This window comes from Corticium candelabrum, chromosome 7 (genome assembly GCF_963422355.1).
Source record: "Corticium candelabrum chromosome 7, ooCorCand1.1, whole genome shotgun sequence".
Lineage (NCBI taxonomy): Eukaryota > Metazoa > Porifera > Homoscleromorpha > Homosclerophorida > Plakinidae > Corticium > Corticium candelabrum.
This window is the reverse complement of record NC_085091.1, coordinates 6,983,977-6,998,945: the sequence shown is the minus strand read 5'-3', so window position 1 is coordinate 6,998,945 and position 14,969 is coordinate 6,983,977. Positions and strand designations below refer to the sequence as shown.

General features: G+C 42.0%; 1 protein-coding gene across 2 annotated transcripts; it reads left to right on the top strand.

Annotated features, from left to right (window-relative positions):
- The first annotated feature begins 376 nt into the window (after positions 1–376).
- LOC134182135 (uncharacterized) lies at positions 377–13,975 on the top strand. Of its 2 annotated transcripts, none has more exons than XM_062649483.1 (10): positions 377–418; positions 900–1,056; positions 10,360–10,649; positions 10,722–10,745; positions 10,826–10,918; positions 10,972–11,114; positions 11,183–11,323; positions 11,379–12,657; positions 12,712–12,843; positions 13,753–13,975. In XM_062649483.1, exons 1-10 carry the CDS (start codon positions 400–402, stop codon positions 13,920–13,922), a joined length of 2,448 nt encoding a protein of 815 aa, XP_062505467.1. In that variant the 5' UTR covers positions 377–399; the 3' UTR covers positions 13,923–13,975. The 2 variants fall into 2 exon arrangements, with proteins under 2 accessions (XP_062505467.1, XP_062505466.1); XM_062649482.1 differs by lacking the exon at positions 377–418 and adding an exon at positions 462–657.
- The last annotated feature ends 994 nt before the right edge of the window (positions 13,976–14,969 follow it).

Here is a 14,969-nt window from a genome sequence, read left to right as displayed (position 1 = left end):
TAGTGATGGTGGTAGAAGGTTTAATTAAATCCTTGATCAGTGATGTGCTGTTGCGTTGTTTTTTGAGATAATGGGGACTTTGTGTACTTACCATGGATATAGATTACGTGACGTCATTGTAAGTGTATGTATCATATCTAAATTAGGCCTTGTGTACACAGTACTGTGTCAAAGTTACCTGGCTTTTGGCGTTAGTATAGTACTCTGATGCACAGACACATAGAGAGAACAAACGCAAGGAAAGCGAACTGTTTGCAAAAGATGGTGAGTGGTGGGTTGTTGGTGGTGTGTGAGTGGTGATAAGATTCATTTCCCATCTACTTGAGGTATGTCATGATGCATGTCACTAATTACCAGGGACGTATCCCCCGCGCAAGCATACTCAGAACTGCGTGCGTCATGGACTCAAGACAAGCAGGTCAGGCTCTTGTTTGTCTTGGTTTGTCAGGGTTTCAGAGAGTTTGAGAGACAGCGGTTGTCTCTTGATACCGTTTGTAGTGAATGAGCATGCGCAGAGTGGCTATATCAGACATATGTGACGCGTTTCGAACAAGATGCAGGACTGGGCTAGCGCGGGCTGGCTCTGCAAGCATTGCCGTTCCACGCCAACACAGCACCGGGGTAGACTGATGGTAGAAATTGGCAGACTTTTGCAATGTCAGTACAGATCACGCCTACATATTTATGGCCACGACCCCTCCTCTAGCGAAACTTCTGTAGATTAGCGTTCCGCTTACACTATACATTTAGCTGTTGTCTTGGGTATTGGCAGTAAAAATTATTTAGTTCTAATTTAATCTTAATTGAATTTTAGACCTAATAGAACATGTGTACCAGACTCTCTCCTCGCGCTGTCGTGCCCGTATGCAGACAGTAATCTAATATTGCTCTTTTTGCAGACTGTTTGTCAAAAACGACTATTCAAAGCAAAGAGTTTGGCGAGGAAGTACACGCAGAATGGTCGTCTGTTGGTACCAGTCAGCTGACGGAAGAGAAGGCAACATCAGAAAACAGTCAGAGTAATGGAGGAACAGCCAGAAGTCCTCAAAAGTACAAGTAACATATATTACGCGCACACTAAATGTCAAAAAATTTACTGGGTATCATTATATACAAATTATGACAGTAAAACTGAATCTGTGTTTATAGTTAATTAATTGGGTTTTGATTAATTAATAGAATTAATGGAAAAGTTAAAGGCAACAGTCTGATGAGCTAGCCGTCACACGGGTTTGCAGCTTATTAGATGGACACCATTGAGGTGACTCTTCAGGCAGGCCGGCGGAGCCCACCAGATGTTGGGTGAGCCAGACCTTGCTTGACTAGGCTTCGCCCACTTGACAACTTTCGACTAAAGCCGTATAGCTAGGGTGGAGTCTGGCTAAAGACAGCGTTACTAGAGGGTATTCTAACTACTAGTAGTATTGTACTCTGACAATATTTAATCATTTATTGAACTGCACGCAAAGAATGTCAAATTTTAGAGATTGAAAGACCAAAACTGACTTGCGCTGGTCATTAGCACTAAGGAACCCATTTCCGATTTCTAAAAGGTTCATCTTATCTATTCGGTCACTATGTACATGCTGTACCATCAAATTGTTTAGACGGCGTTGGCTCATTGTACACCTCAAGTACATCTTCAGTCTTCTGACAGCGATGAAGGACCTCTCACTTGTGGCATTTGATGCTGGCATCACTAATATCAACTTGACCAAGCTAATAACCTCTGAGTAGAGAATTCTTCCTGCATTCGACATAGTCTGAAAGTACTTCAAGACACTGCCCAGTGATGCGTCTTTGACACCTGGGAAGTTCGTAGCCAGCACCTGCCACTGAGTGTTGAGGTTGGCTTGATCTATATCATGTGAATGGTGTTCAGAAACAAACGCAAATTCCTCATCACAATGCTCTCCTTTACATCCCTTCAGCAACAGTTGTTCTACATTTGAATACATTCTATAGCCTTGTTGTTCAAATCGATCAACCAAGCAAGTCACAATCGGATCTATAGCTTGGTTATAAACAGTGACCCTGTAGAGCTGTTCTGGTGAGTGACAAAAATTCAGGTGGTGCATCGCCATCTTCAAGTCGAGTTGGACGCATCCGCTTACGTTTTAGACGTAGTTCTGACAGTTCTAGCCCTGCTGCTTTTGCAATTACACTCTTCTAAAAGCTGCTTGTATAGGTCTCCTCTTGCAATGACTCAAGAGTTTTCATCAAATCCCTAACAGCTGTATGTTCCGCTGTAGCTGAAATATTCTTTTGCTGTAGTGTCTTACTGAGATTTTCTCTATGTCGAAGAACCATTTCTGCAAGAGAGGATGCATAGTAGTACTCAAGGGTTCTCATTTGAACAGCTACGCCTTGAGCGCGTGCTCTGATTTCACTGTCTTTTGATTCTTTATAACACAGATGCCAAAGCTCTAGGAGAACTGAGTAGTTGTCTAGCACACTCGTCAGGGCATCCGCACAGACTGTCCTGTAGGACATACATAGGACCGTATACCTGGCGAGCCTGGTCTCATTTCTGCGTTCAATTTCTGGAAAGCAGCATCACGTTTTGGTAAAAATTTAATCAACTTACATACTTCTTATGTTGTATTTAGTGCATTTTTCAGGATTCAAATATTCTTGATTGCATCACTGGCAGCCAGATTAAGCGCATGCCCATAGCAGTGTGTATATAAAGGGAGGGGCTTTTCCATTAGTATCTGCTTGGCCACACCTGACTTTCCTCCAGGCATATGGTACTGGTACCAGCATAGCACTGGCCTCCTAAGTTTATGGATGTCCAGATTCAGTGCAGTTAGAACATCTGTGAGAACAGTTACAACTGTCTTTGCATCTGTTATTTCAAGCTGGTAAGGGTCGACCAATTTTTCGTGAACCTCTACTTCGTGATCACCGTAACAAAAGATGATAACCAGTTGCTCTTTGTTGCTTGCATCAGTCGTCTTATCTGCCATAGTGGTGTAGTACTTAGTAGAATGCAGCTCATTGCATATCTCTCGAAGACATGAATGAGCCATTAACATGATCATCTCATTCTATATATCCTTTGAAGTGTGCATCTCATTATTTCTGTTTGTGCCCTCATGAATGCCTGGGTTGTCTGCAGCCCTGAGCATGAGGACTTGCATGAAGTTACTGTTGTCCTCTTTTTCATTCCCTCTCAATTGTAGTGTCGCATATCCAGACCCCTTTTCGACGCGTCATCCTTTCGTGCAAAATGGGGACTGGTGAACAGCCTTTGATGTCGCTGTGTGCCGCGTAACTAGAAATCGGCTATCTAAAGACCGGATTTAGTTTCTTAAACGCTTTACTAAAGACGAGACTGGTATGCAAGCAGTGAAATCCTATCACATTAGCTTCTCTTGTTTCGTAGCAGTGCACGGAACAACCCCGTAGTCTATCTTTCAAAAGTACCCGGATAATCCAAAAGTGCAAAGCATCGGCGAAAATGATCGGTTGTCTTGACTTTATTGCTGTTATCTAAGTGGAATACTGACGCCGGTTTACTCGCATTGCTAGTTCAAGATTTCACGACAAGGACACCTTTAGGTGTTCGACATTCTGTTCCCGACTTAACAACGTTCAGCTACAGTTACAATAGAGTAAATATGCTCGTAAAAAGTTGTACAACTTGTCAGAGTGCTCGTACCACGTTTTCTGACTGAAATACGCGGAACAACGAGTACGTGCAAGCATCTGGCAAAGTCCAAAAGTCCAAGTCCCGCCTACTACCATCAGTCACGCCTACTGTTTGTCACAAGAGCTGACCCGAGCGACGAAACACGGATTTCATGCAACCGATAGACACCCTCACAAGCAACTGTTTGGTGCTGCTCTTGCAAAGTGAATAGAAAAACATCAATGGAATAGCATGAGGGAAACAAATTGCGTTCTAGCGGTGGAGCTAAATGCACAGGAGGTTCAAAAGTTGGTTCCCGACCAGCAAGACGCAAGACCATCTAGACAAAAGTTGTCTTGCCTCTACCCTAAACGACAATAAATCGCCTCCGGAACAATCAACGCACAGCTGAAGGCCTGAAGATTTATGCAAAAGCGCCCGTACTTCGTAGTAAATGTACTTATCGCGCACCGTGCATTTCAAGATCAGCGATTTGTGCCCGTTTCATGATCGTCTCCTGTCCAAAAGAAATCACGACACCAACGCAAACTGCTGTTGGCAATCGACTAAGGCACGCTGCATGCTCTGCTGATCGAAACAGGGTAGCTGGTCATCTCGTTTCCTGGGACGAAATTCACGAAGTGAGGCGCCATGTGGTGGTGACAAAAAATCGTCCTCTGTTGCATCCTAACTATCGTTGAATTTATGCTGCAAACCTTTTAACTACACGTTGCGACAATGGACAAGAAAATCCTCTGTAGGCTACACAGATCAGTGGCGGATCTAGAGGGGATTTCGGGGGGTTCTTGGAACCCCCTAAAATTATGTGACGTCATCACACAGAGATTACCGCGTACCAGCAGTGCTTGTTACTTTTTGACGTGACTCAGAGCTCACGTTTTAGTTTTAAGTAACTTCACATGGAGGTGCAGTAAAGCTTATGAACTTTCGACGTAGTTCCACCATTGTCGGACAGTACGAGTGAGTCGAACGGTACTCCTACTCCTTTTGTAGCCTACTAGGCGCGAACATCGGACACAATGCTCCAATTCGGCACATGGAAGAGCGTGCAAAACGGCTTCACGTCGTCAGTTGACATCTTTGTTTGGCTGCCCTAGAAAGACGACTCTTGAAGGAAGCTAGCCCTATAAGACTTCAAGTTGCCAAGACATTCAGAAAACGTTGCGAAGGCTTCTTGCTGTAAAATTAAGGCATTTTAGGCTTGCAAACAGGAAAAAAGGTGTGGCGGATATGGCTCTGTGTGAGCCTCGTCCCCACCTCTTCCGTGTGAGCCTCGTCCCCACCTCTTCCGGGACGTGAAGGCTGAAAGGGCTAGTTGAAATCAAACCGTGGTTTTTGTCCCATCTCGAACACCACCATTTCGTCTGCTGAGAGAAATGTTGAGCAAGCGCCCGCCTAAGCGGAGAGCACCCGGTCAACTTTCGCTAGTCAAGTCAAGTATCATCCTTGATGTGCCTTGTCCCTAAAGTGATGGAGAGTACCGACACAGATGAGACTTTCAAACAGCTTGGCAAAACCTATGCCTCTGACCTCCCGAATGCGCTGACCCTTTCTACAGATGTGCGAAAGTAGAAGACGAATTGGGAGAAGACCAGTGCTGAAGAGAGGCCAGCTTCACCATCCGCTGCTCTTCTTCTATGCGACCTTATGTCTTTCCCAACATCCACACACTGCTTAGGATTGCCTGTACTCTGCCCGTGACATCTGCTAAGAATTAGCGATCCAATAGCAGCTTGAAGAGGTTGAAGACGTACTTGCGTTCTACAATGGGAGCCATTGGCTTGTCTTCACTCGCTCTCATGTCCGTACACCGTTCTGTCACAGTCGATTTTGAACAGATAGTCACCGAGTTCGGCCAATTTCACCCAAGGAGGCTCCTAAAGACAGACCTATTTTTGATACTCATCAATAACATTAATTTATGGTAACTTGTTGTCAATCTCACGTGTTCTCCAACGTGTTTCATTTACTTCCTTGCAGTGATAATGTTTCAAAGTAGTTATTTTCTATCTCATGAAAATATACCTCCACCTTTGATGGTCACAACATTCACACTTTCATGAAACCATATATGTCTATAGAAGCTTTCTTCGGAAAAAAAGAAAAAGCAGTAACATTTGCCTGTCTAGCAAAGGACAAGTATAGGCTTGCATGTTTAATTAAATTCCCCAGTACTGTAGATTCATTAACGTATATTTCGGTTGTATGGTATAGGTGATTAAATAGCTAATTTATATGTAGATGCGTGGCTGATTCTAAGCTTTGTGACGTCACGGAACCCCCCATTCGAAAATTCTGAATCCGGCCCCGCAGATTATCAGTAAAGTAGTTGACATATCAAGCACCCGAATACGGGACATTGTAAAACAACGAGATGCATGTAATCCGTTTCTTGTTTTGAAAGATAACACGCGGGCTGTTTATGTAGACTGTAGAGAACAACTCGAAGACTACAGCTAGAGTCGTTGCTGTTTGTGAAATATGAATGTCTAGAGCAGCAATTAGATGCGACCGCGGAAACGTTGACGTCGGCAGGCTCGACATCGCACATCTAGCGTTGTGCGCTTGTGTCACAACGGCGACTGACTGCGCACGCACTGAATGGTGCGAACTTACTCGATGCTGTTTGCTCTTTTGACGCTTAAAACGACCGCGGACAGTCCAGAGTGAGCGATATGATCTGGTACTGGAATTCAAGGGTTTGGAGCTGACGTCATCGAAACAAGATGAGTCGTCTTTCTGTGTTTGGGTAATAATCTCACCTGTTTTGTGCATTGCTTTACATCGAGTACGTTCACATTCAGTCTCCGTTGTGACACAAGCGCACAAACGCTATGTACGACGTCGATCCTGACAGAGAGTAGGAGATGGAAGCCTATAGCCTGTCGACGTCAACGTTTCCGCGTCCGCGTTTAATTATTAATTGTTGCTGTAGACATGCAGATTTCACAAACAGCAACGACTCTAGCTGTAGTCTTCGAGTTGTTCTTTACGAAACAAGAGAAGCTAATGAGATAGGATTGCACTGCTGGCATACCAGTCTGATCTTTAGTGAAGCGTAAGAAACCGAATCCGCTCTTTAGAAAGCTGATTTTTGGCTACGCGGCACACAGCGACATCAAAGGCTGTTCACCAGATCCCATTTGGCCCGGAAGGATGCTGCGGCGACAAGGGATCTGCATGGCTACGCGAGACTATCTCAATGGAAGGCCTTGCCTTGTTGAAATCTTACATTCTGCAATATTGTCAGCAAAATCTGTTTGTTCTTCTGCTGTTTTGCCAGATGACTAATATCCTGAAGGCTATCTATCTCTTTCGTTTTTTTTTGAACAGAGAGAATATAGAGCACAGAATGAGCTTCCACACGGTGAGCAGACTCCATGTGTTTGCGGATTTTCTGTACGCCGTCTTTCGAATTACGAAAACCAGTTTCAATGTGTACTGCAAATCAGTAAATGCGCATGATAGTTAGACTAACTAGCCGAATACCAAACTACAGGAAGCTAATTGTATAATTAATTTGCTAGTACAGACTGCTGTCCCAACTTATATGGTAAAAGTCTTGGAGAGGAACGTATCAAGAGCTGCAAGAGGATATATTGACTACTGCCCATCCTGCGATTATCAGCTAGATAGCTAATTAAGTAACTGCATGTGTATTGAGTAACTTCAGCTAAGGACAAGACACCAATTTAGATTTAATGGTACTGACAAACGGAGAATCATGGTGTTTGGAAAGCATGATCTACCTTAAGTTCTTGTACAGCAGTCATACATGTGTGGCAAAAGATGGCGTCTCTTGACACGTCGTAGTGGAGTAAAGGCTAATAAACAAACCATCGTGCTTGGCAAGACCTTTCATTTTCTTCGAACTTCCTCTTCGGAAAATGTGCTTTCAAAGCAATACGTTGTCTTCCACAAAAATCGATGCATTCAATTATTGATATCAGAATATTTCTGTTGCGTTTCACTCGAGCCCCTGCCCCTCCTGGCATTGACAGATCAAGTCGTTCCTCTGGGTACATCATCGTCGCCAAGAAGGCCTGCAACTTCACCATTGAATCCGTGTGATAGGAGAGATCACTGTGCACCTTTATGTCAGCTAGCGTGTCTTTCCAGTTCGTATGTGGCTCTTTAATCAGTATCTTAGCTGTCCGTGCTCTACTGTGGGCGGTAGCAACAGGTAAGAGAACGCAGGCAAGGCAGAAAAGACCTTGACGCAGGTGGGAGAACGTTATGAATTGAAATTTCTCAATCCAATTTCTGTGGCATGTTCTCGTATATGTTCCCGACTTGCGCTTCTTCTTTTTGTAGACTCTAGTCGGTAGAACGAGATCTTGATGGGGAACACGAGTTTGGATTAATTCAAGAATGGTACTGTCAAGCAGGCGAGACCTTGCTTTGCTGTCCAGAAAGTTGCTAATATCAAGACGTCTGCACACATGTGAATCACCCTGACCACCATTGCCTGCTGATGAGTTAGTTTCGTCTACCACACCAACATGCACTACTCCTGAGTGCTGACACCTATTTTCAGAATTGCCAGTAGTCTCTAGGCGCGAACAGGAGCAACAAGATCGATCACAATCTTTTACTGTACCAACTGCTTCGTCCACAACTTCAGACTCACCGTCAACCGTACTGTTCGCGTTCTTCTTCCACCGTTTAACTTCTGGAACGAAATAACGGTCTAGGCTAGGAGTAAGTAGGCGACGTTGGTTCTTCTTATAACTCTGATCTCCACCATATGTCGAGGTTGTTGAAATGAATCCATACTCACGCCTAAATGCGCTATGTTTGATTTGATTGGAAGAATGCACCCATCAAGTGCCAACTGGGGATAAAAAAATGAGATGCTCCGATTCCTGACGACCAAAGTTACAACGCTGTTCTTGCTGTTGAATAGTAATCCCTTCTCAGTTGCAAATGACGTACGTATGTCAAGCATCCTCTTTGTCCCATTCACACTAGGGGAAATTAAAGTTACATCATTACAGCATAAGCCAGGCAGACAACAAATGCAGGACCCAACCTAGCTCCATATCCACAATTCTTTAGCCTTATCAGTAAATCCTCAATATAAATATTAAAAGAAGGACGAAGAAAAAACACTTACTTGTCGGACACCGTTACCAACAGTACACTTCTCTGACAGTTGGGTTTTCCACTTGACATGCATAGTCTGCTTCTCATACCACACCGATAACAGCCTTACAGAGTACACTGGCACTCCCATTTCCAATGACGTGATAAAGAGACTTTAAGACGTCACTCTATCATAGGCTTTAGATAGGTCCAGAGCACATACGAAACCCTTATCATGTCCCCTATTCAGGTAATAGTCAACCGCACTTTTAAGCAGAAATGAGCAATCTGCACAACTGTGTTTACGCTTGAAACCGAATTGTATCTCATTGGTTATTAGCAACTTCTCTATCCGATCCAACAGAACTAAGTCTAATACCTTAGATTTCACCGAAGATATAGCAATGCCTCGATAGTTATTCATATCCGTAATATCTCCACATCTATCTTTGATGATAGGAACTATGACTGACGAAAGGAACTGATGTGGAACAAACGAGTGTCTGAGAAACATTGTGACAGAGATACTCAGATACAAGGCAAGCATACCTCCACCATACTTGACATGCTTTGGTTGGATAGCATCTAAACCTGCCGCCTTTTGCATCTTAAGATGCCGTACAGCCTTTACAACCTCAGCAACTTCGATATCAATACACCACCATGTAAGATTGGGTCCACCCATTTCCTTTCGTATCATCGTTTCAAACTTCATTTTCCTTCTTCGATTCTCCTCTGAGAATGCTCACTATTAGCCACAGCAGCAAAATACTCTCTCCAACGACACAACGTCTTTATCAGAACAGGCTTGACCCATTCTTGTATATGCCCCCCTGAGTTTGGCCTTATTTCTCTCTTCAGTCTACCCCAGAAGTGATCATGATGATCCATGTTCACGTCTCTGCTTAAATATTGGGCAAAAGTCTTCTTTTCCTCTTTCTTCCAACTCTTGAGCTTAGTTTTGAACTGCTTACGAGACTTCAACATCGACCCATACAAAAGCCCATGTCGTGGCATACCAACTGCCATCCAGGTAGAATAATCGTTACTTGAGGCTCGTTTTAACATCTTTAGTTCATCGTTCCATCCCAGTTTCTTTGTCATCTTGTTTTTCCTCATTCGGATGCATTGTTTGTATGTATGTACATGTATATGTACATGTAATAAGTGTGTATACTACGACTGTTTGTACTACGTAGATATGTATGTAGGTTTGTTAGTTTGAGGCTAGGTAGGTTGTAGCTTCAAACCAGTCAGAATGTGACTTGTAAAGGTGTGTTGACGTGGGCGTTTTATTTCGGTCTGGCTACTATGCATTTCTGGTGCCACACCAAGGCACCAGCCTTAATCGAACCTAGCCAACTTTACCTTTCTTACCAAGGAATTACAGCATCCATCATGGGCAGAAAATTCTTTGTTAAATGAGAGAAAACAGGCTACCGAATTGACTCAAAGTAAACGCATAAATTTTGCTACAGTATTTGGTAAGACATCCTGAGATGTTTGTAACGGCAAGAAATTTGTATACAGGGTACCTGCAATAGGCTTTGATTAAGTTAAGTGACGCACTCATTTTTTAAGATCATTTGTTTCTATAATATCACTGTTGATTGGTTCAGATCACTCGACTATTTATGGAAGAAATGGATTCGTCCTCTATTTTCTGATTTGGTGCAAATTCTCCCCGTGGAACCTATTCTGGATAAGCTACTGAGTGCAAATCAGGTGACACTAGAAGAATTTGATAAACTGAAGCAAATGAGTGGAGACGTTGAACAAGCTCGCTATTTATTGACCAACATCTTACGTTATCAAGGCGACGAAGCTTTTCACAAGTTTTGTGATACTTTGTCGGAAGTTGGTGGTTACGATCAAATATTACATCTTATACAACCGGATAAACATCCAGGTTATGAAATGAAGTAATATTTTGTTTCTTAAATTGTGACAAATGATTTTTGTGTGTATTGCATGTATGCAGATCCCCTCAAGAGAGACAACAAAGGTACCAACATTTATCTGGTTGAAATAATATAATATATTGGAAAATTTGATTGACATAATTTTGTATAATATAATATATAGAAATAATTGCACAATTACGACATGAGGCAATATCTCGTCGGCTAGTTTCACCCGGAAAATCTCCACAAGACAAGGGAAAGCAAAAGCGGAAAGGTTATACAATTTATTGGATGGATATAAGTAAGCAATTACGTTGTCGTCTACAGAAGTTTTTCCAATGGAACTGGAAAAAAGAAATTTCCCTCGTGCGTGTGGTCGAGACGCAATTATTACTGACCTATCGCGTTACTTTTGGAAAGAAGATCATGAAAATACAGAGAATGTCGAAATTAGTGATTTCCGTTTGATGGTAAAATACAATCAATGTTCCTTGTAGTAGCTATGTGATGTTCTTGATTTTCAATTTTATGTTTGTAGTGCATTTGTGCTCAAGGTGGGGCGGGAAAGTCATGTGTCGCAGCCAACTATGCAAGGCTTTACAGAAAGGAATACGAAGGAGGAGTTTTCTTCATCACCTCAAGAACAAGCGCATCTATACGACATTCAATGCAAAAATATGTAAGAAAAATCAGATACGTTTGTTTAAATTTTGACTCTATAGTTGTTGTAATAGATCGTTCGCTTAAGTTGTGAGAAAGATGATGTTGTAAGTCAACCACTGGAAGGAATGAATGCGCGCTTTTTAGATCTCGTCAGTCAACGTGGAGGCAATGCTTTGTTGATCTACGACAGCAGTGATGATTTGGACGTCGTCCAATCTCTCGTCCCTTCTTGCAACATGAAAGTTCACGTTATCATTACGACGAGATGCAGAGATCACGAGCTGATGCGAGAAGGCAGTGTGATTCAATTGCCAGAGTTGGATGAAGACGGAGCCGTCGAGTGTTTCTGCAGTTGGGCTGAAAAATGCAACGATGACGGGAAGATGTCAGAATTAGAATTGGATGAGATCAGACGGATAGTGAGCGATGGTCAAGTGAAGCTATTGCCGCTGGCCATTCGACGTGTTGCAACATTGACGAAGAAAACAGGATTTACTTACAAGGAGATGAGAGAAAAACTGTCATCGAAGAAAGAGGACGTACGTTATCCATCCGATGATTTACAGGACGTATTACGTGGTCATGGACTGCAGCATCTACAGCACAAACTAAAGAGTTTGGACATCACACGGATCGACCAAATTTTAGCTGCCGACGTCGCCTCACTGGCCATATCGTGCGATATTAGTACGAGTGATAAAGAGAAGCTGAAGAATATGCAGGAAAGACTAAAAGTCGACAGGACAGCGCCGATGCATTGGGATCTCGATCTAGAGGAAGCGGCGAAGAGATCCGAAGATGCAGAGAAAATTCTCGGTTTTGCTTCTCTGATGGACACGAGCGCCATTCCTACTGATGTCCTTCGTGCAGCTGTGATGCGGGACGGAGAGTCGAGGATCGGAGAGAACGAGTTTGAAGTCTCTCTGCATATGCTGTCAGACGACTTTTCACTGCTCTCATTGAATGACGAGGAACAGACGTGCGACATTCATGCCCTCGTTCAGCAATCTGTCGTAAGCCACATGAAGAGAAGAGACAAATTGCTACCTTATCTCATTCGTTTGACAAAGTGTATGCAAGACATGTTACCAAAGTCTTATGTGGCCGTAAAACGCAACCTCAACAATAGCAAGTTGATTGCATTAGCTCCACACGTTTACATCGTTTGTCATCACATCTTGAAATTGAAATGTATACAGCAAGAATGTTTAGAGCTTTTGAAGTTTTCTTGTTGGTTGGCATACAATTTGCACGACATTCCTACAACCAAGCATTTAGCAGAAGAGATATTGAAAATTCGTCTTCGACTCGGCACTCGCAATATTGATGATGCCTACGAAATGAGCTGGAGTGAGTATAATTTAACATATACTTACAGTTTAGCTTTTGCAATTTATATTTCAGGTCTGATGGATGTTGGTAATGCGTACAAACTAATGATTAGACCTGAAATGGGGAAGCCATACTTTGAAGAAGCTGTACAAGTGTTGCAAGCATTTGGTGACGACAGTTCTCTTTCAATGTTATACGCTACTGGTAAGACGATATTTCAAATATTGAGTTAACAAAGATTATTCTAAGGGATGATAAGTTAACATCTCAAAGCCAGATGTTTTATACGGAAGAAAGGAAACGTCTACCCACGGAAGAATGTTATTGCTGCAATCAGCGTACAGAAATTTAAGAAAGATAATGGCTTCAAGAGTGATCTGAAGTTGTCAGACTGTAATTAGAGCATCGCTAATTGTCATCTAGTCTGTTCATAATCAACGATGCATTAAATTAAATATAATACATTGAATCAGACTAACGTCGAGAAGGTTTCCATGTTATATATATTCATACGGCTTTGCTTGCTTAATGTGATCACTCTCGAACTGTGGAGCCGTTGTGGCCAGCACATAACATTACAAATCGTAAGTTTTCGTTCTGTCACTGGAGCTAATAGTGATAAAATGTTTTTTCTTCTCGCTATTGAAACGTTTGTTGATGATATCATAAGACTAACTATAGGTCATGACAACGATTAAATTGAAAAGTAGTTTACAATTTGCAGTTTTCTTTCCGATGTCAAAAACAATTATAATATTATAGTTAATATATAATACAAATAAATAGGATGAATCATTTACCATTTCTAACTACAGGAAACACAATCGTTACACAATCAACGTAAGAAACGACGCAATTAGGAAATTGCCGCAGTTACAATGTAACATGTTATAGTAAGGTTAGTTGTCTTTCAGTAGTGACACTAAGTAGATCACACTGCAATCTGTTGTAATGTTAAATCTACCTAAAATAGACATTATTTTGCATAGTAATTTGCAAGCAAGTGTGACAGCTTGCTTCCATTTATGATAGTTATTTATGCATGCGTCGGCCTTATTTAATAAATTGTTGTGCTACTTTTATATTTAGACTTATCACACATTCTTGTTACAGCTTTAGGCCGTTTAGCAGGATGCTACTTGGACATGAAAAACTTTAAAGATGCAGAACGACTGTTTAGAAGAGAGATTAACTGGATAAGAGAACGCGGACTGGAGGATGCAAGGATGTCTGCTGGTATGCGTTCGGCTCGTCTGCTCTATTTCTATTTTTTACTAATTTAATGTTAACACATAATAATTTGTTGCATTCTTAAATAATAAATTAAAATGTTGTTGGTCTGATAAACATGGACACCTCAGTTTTAGTGTTACGTCGTCATCTTCCATAAACTAATATGTTTTGTACATCAAATGTATACAACTCTACTCTGCAGTTACTCTAATGCCAGATATCAAATTTCTTGATAGTTATATTCTCCCATACATGCATCCTTCAGCTTGATCAAGTTAAAAAAAATTAGAATTAATGTATTTAATAGTTGGTACATACATCCACTTTCCATCACTATGTATGGATAACTACGCAAAGGTTAGCAGTACATGTGGTGCAGCAAGTATTCCTCGCTCTTGTCGATATCAGCAACATAATTTTCTTTGTGTTATTTCTTATCTCACGTTTGTGAAATGTATAATGACAAGTACAGGGAAAGCCTCATGATTATTGCCTTTTTGATTTTACAGTAATTCGGTCAGTTAGTCTGGATTTTATGTCTAAATATCGGCGCATTAAAATTTAGTTGGTCTGACCTCATATACATTATGCTTGTTTGTAGTAAGCAGTTCCAGTCGCAATTCTAAACTTTTGTGTCATTTTCCAGCAAACATCTTTTTATCGTATACATACGCGTTTTGTCGGATTACTACTCTAATCCAACTTATTACGATTTGACAGATCACCTGGATGAGGTTTCAGATGAAGGACGTTCTCGGGCAGCGTAGCTGTTGATGGCGAAGATGTAGAGCCACTTCAACAAGTCCAGTCGGTGATGTCACATTTCCGTGACCGACAGTAGCGTCGCAAGCCAGGCTCTCGCTGAGATAAACGCACGTGAATCACGCGAGGAGGAGGAGCTTTTGCCGGAATTGCTCCAGCGCGACAAGAGCCTGGTCGCTTTCGAGAACATCATAGTGACGTGGGACCCCGGATCCGCTTTCATAGCTGGGATAAGGCTAATTCGATTAGCTAAGGTTGTAGGTATGAAAGTTAGGTAACGACGCTGTATCGCTTTACGCACTGGCTCGTTTTGAGCAAAGTACGTAGTTGACCTC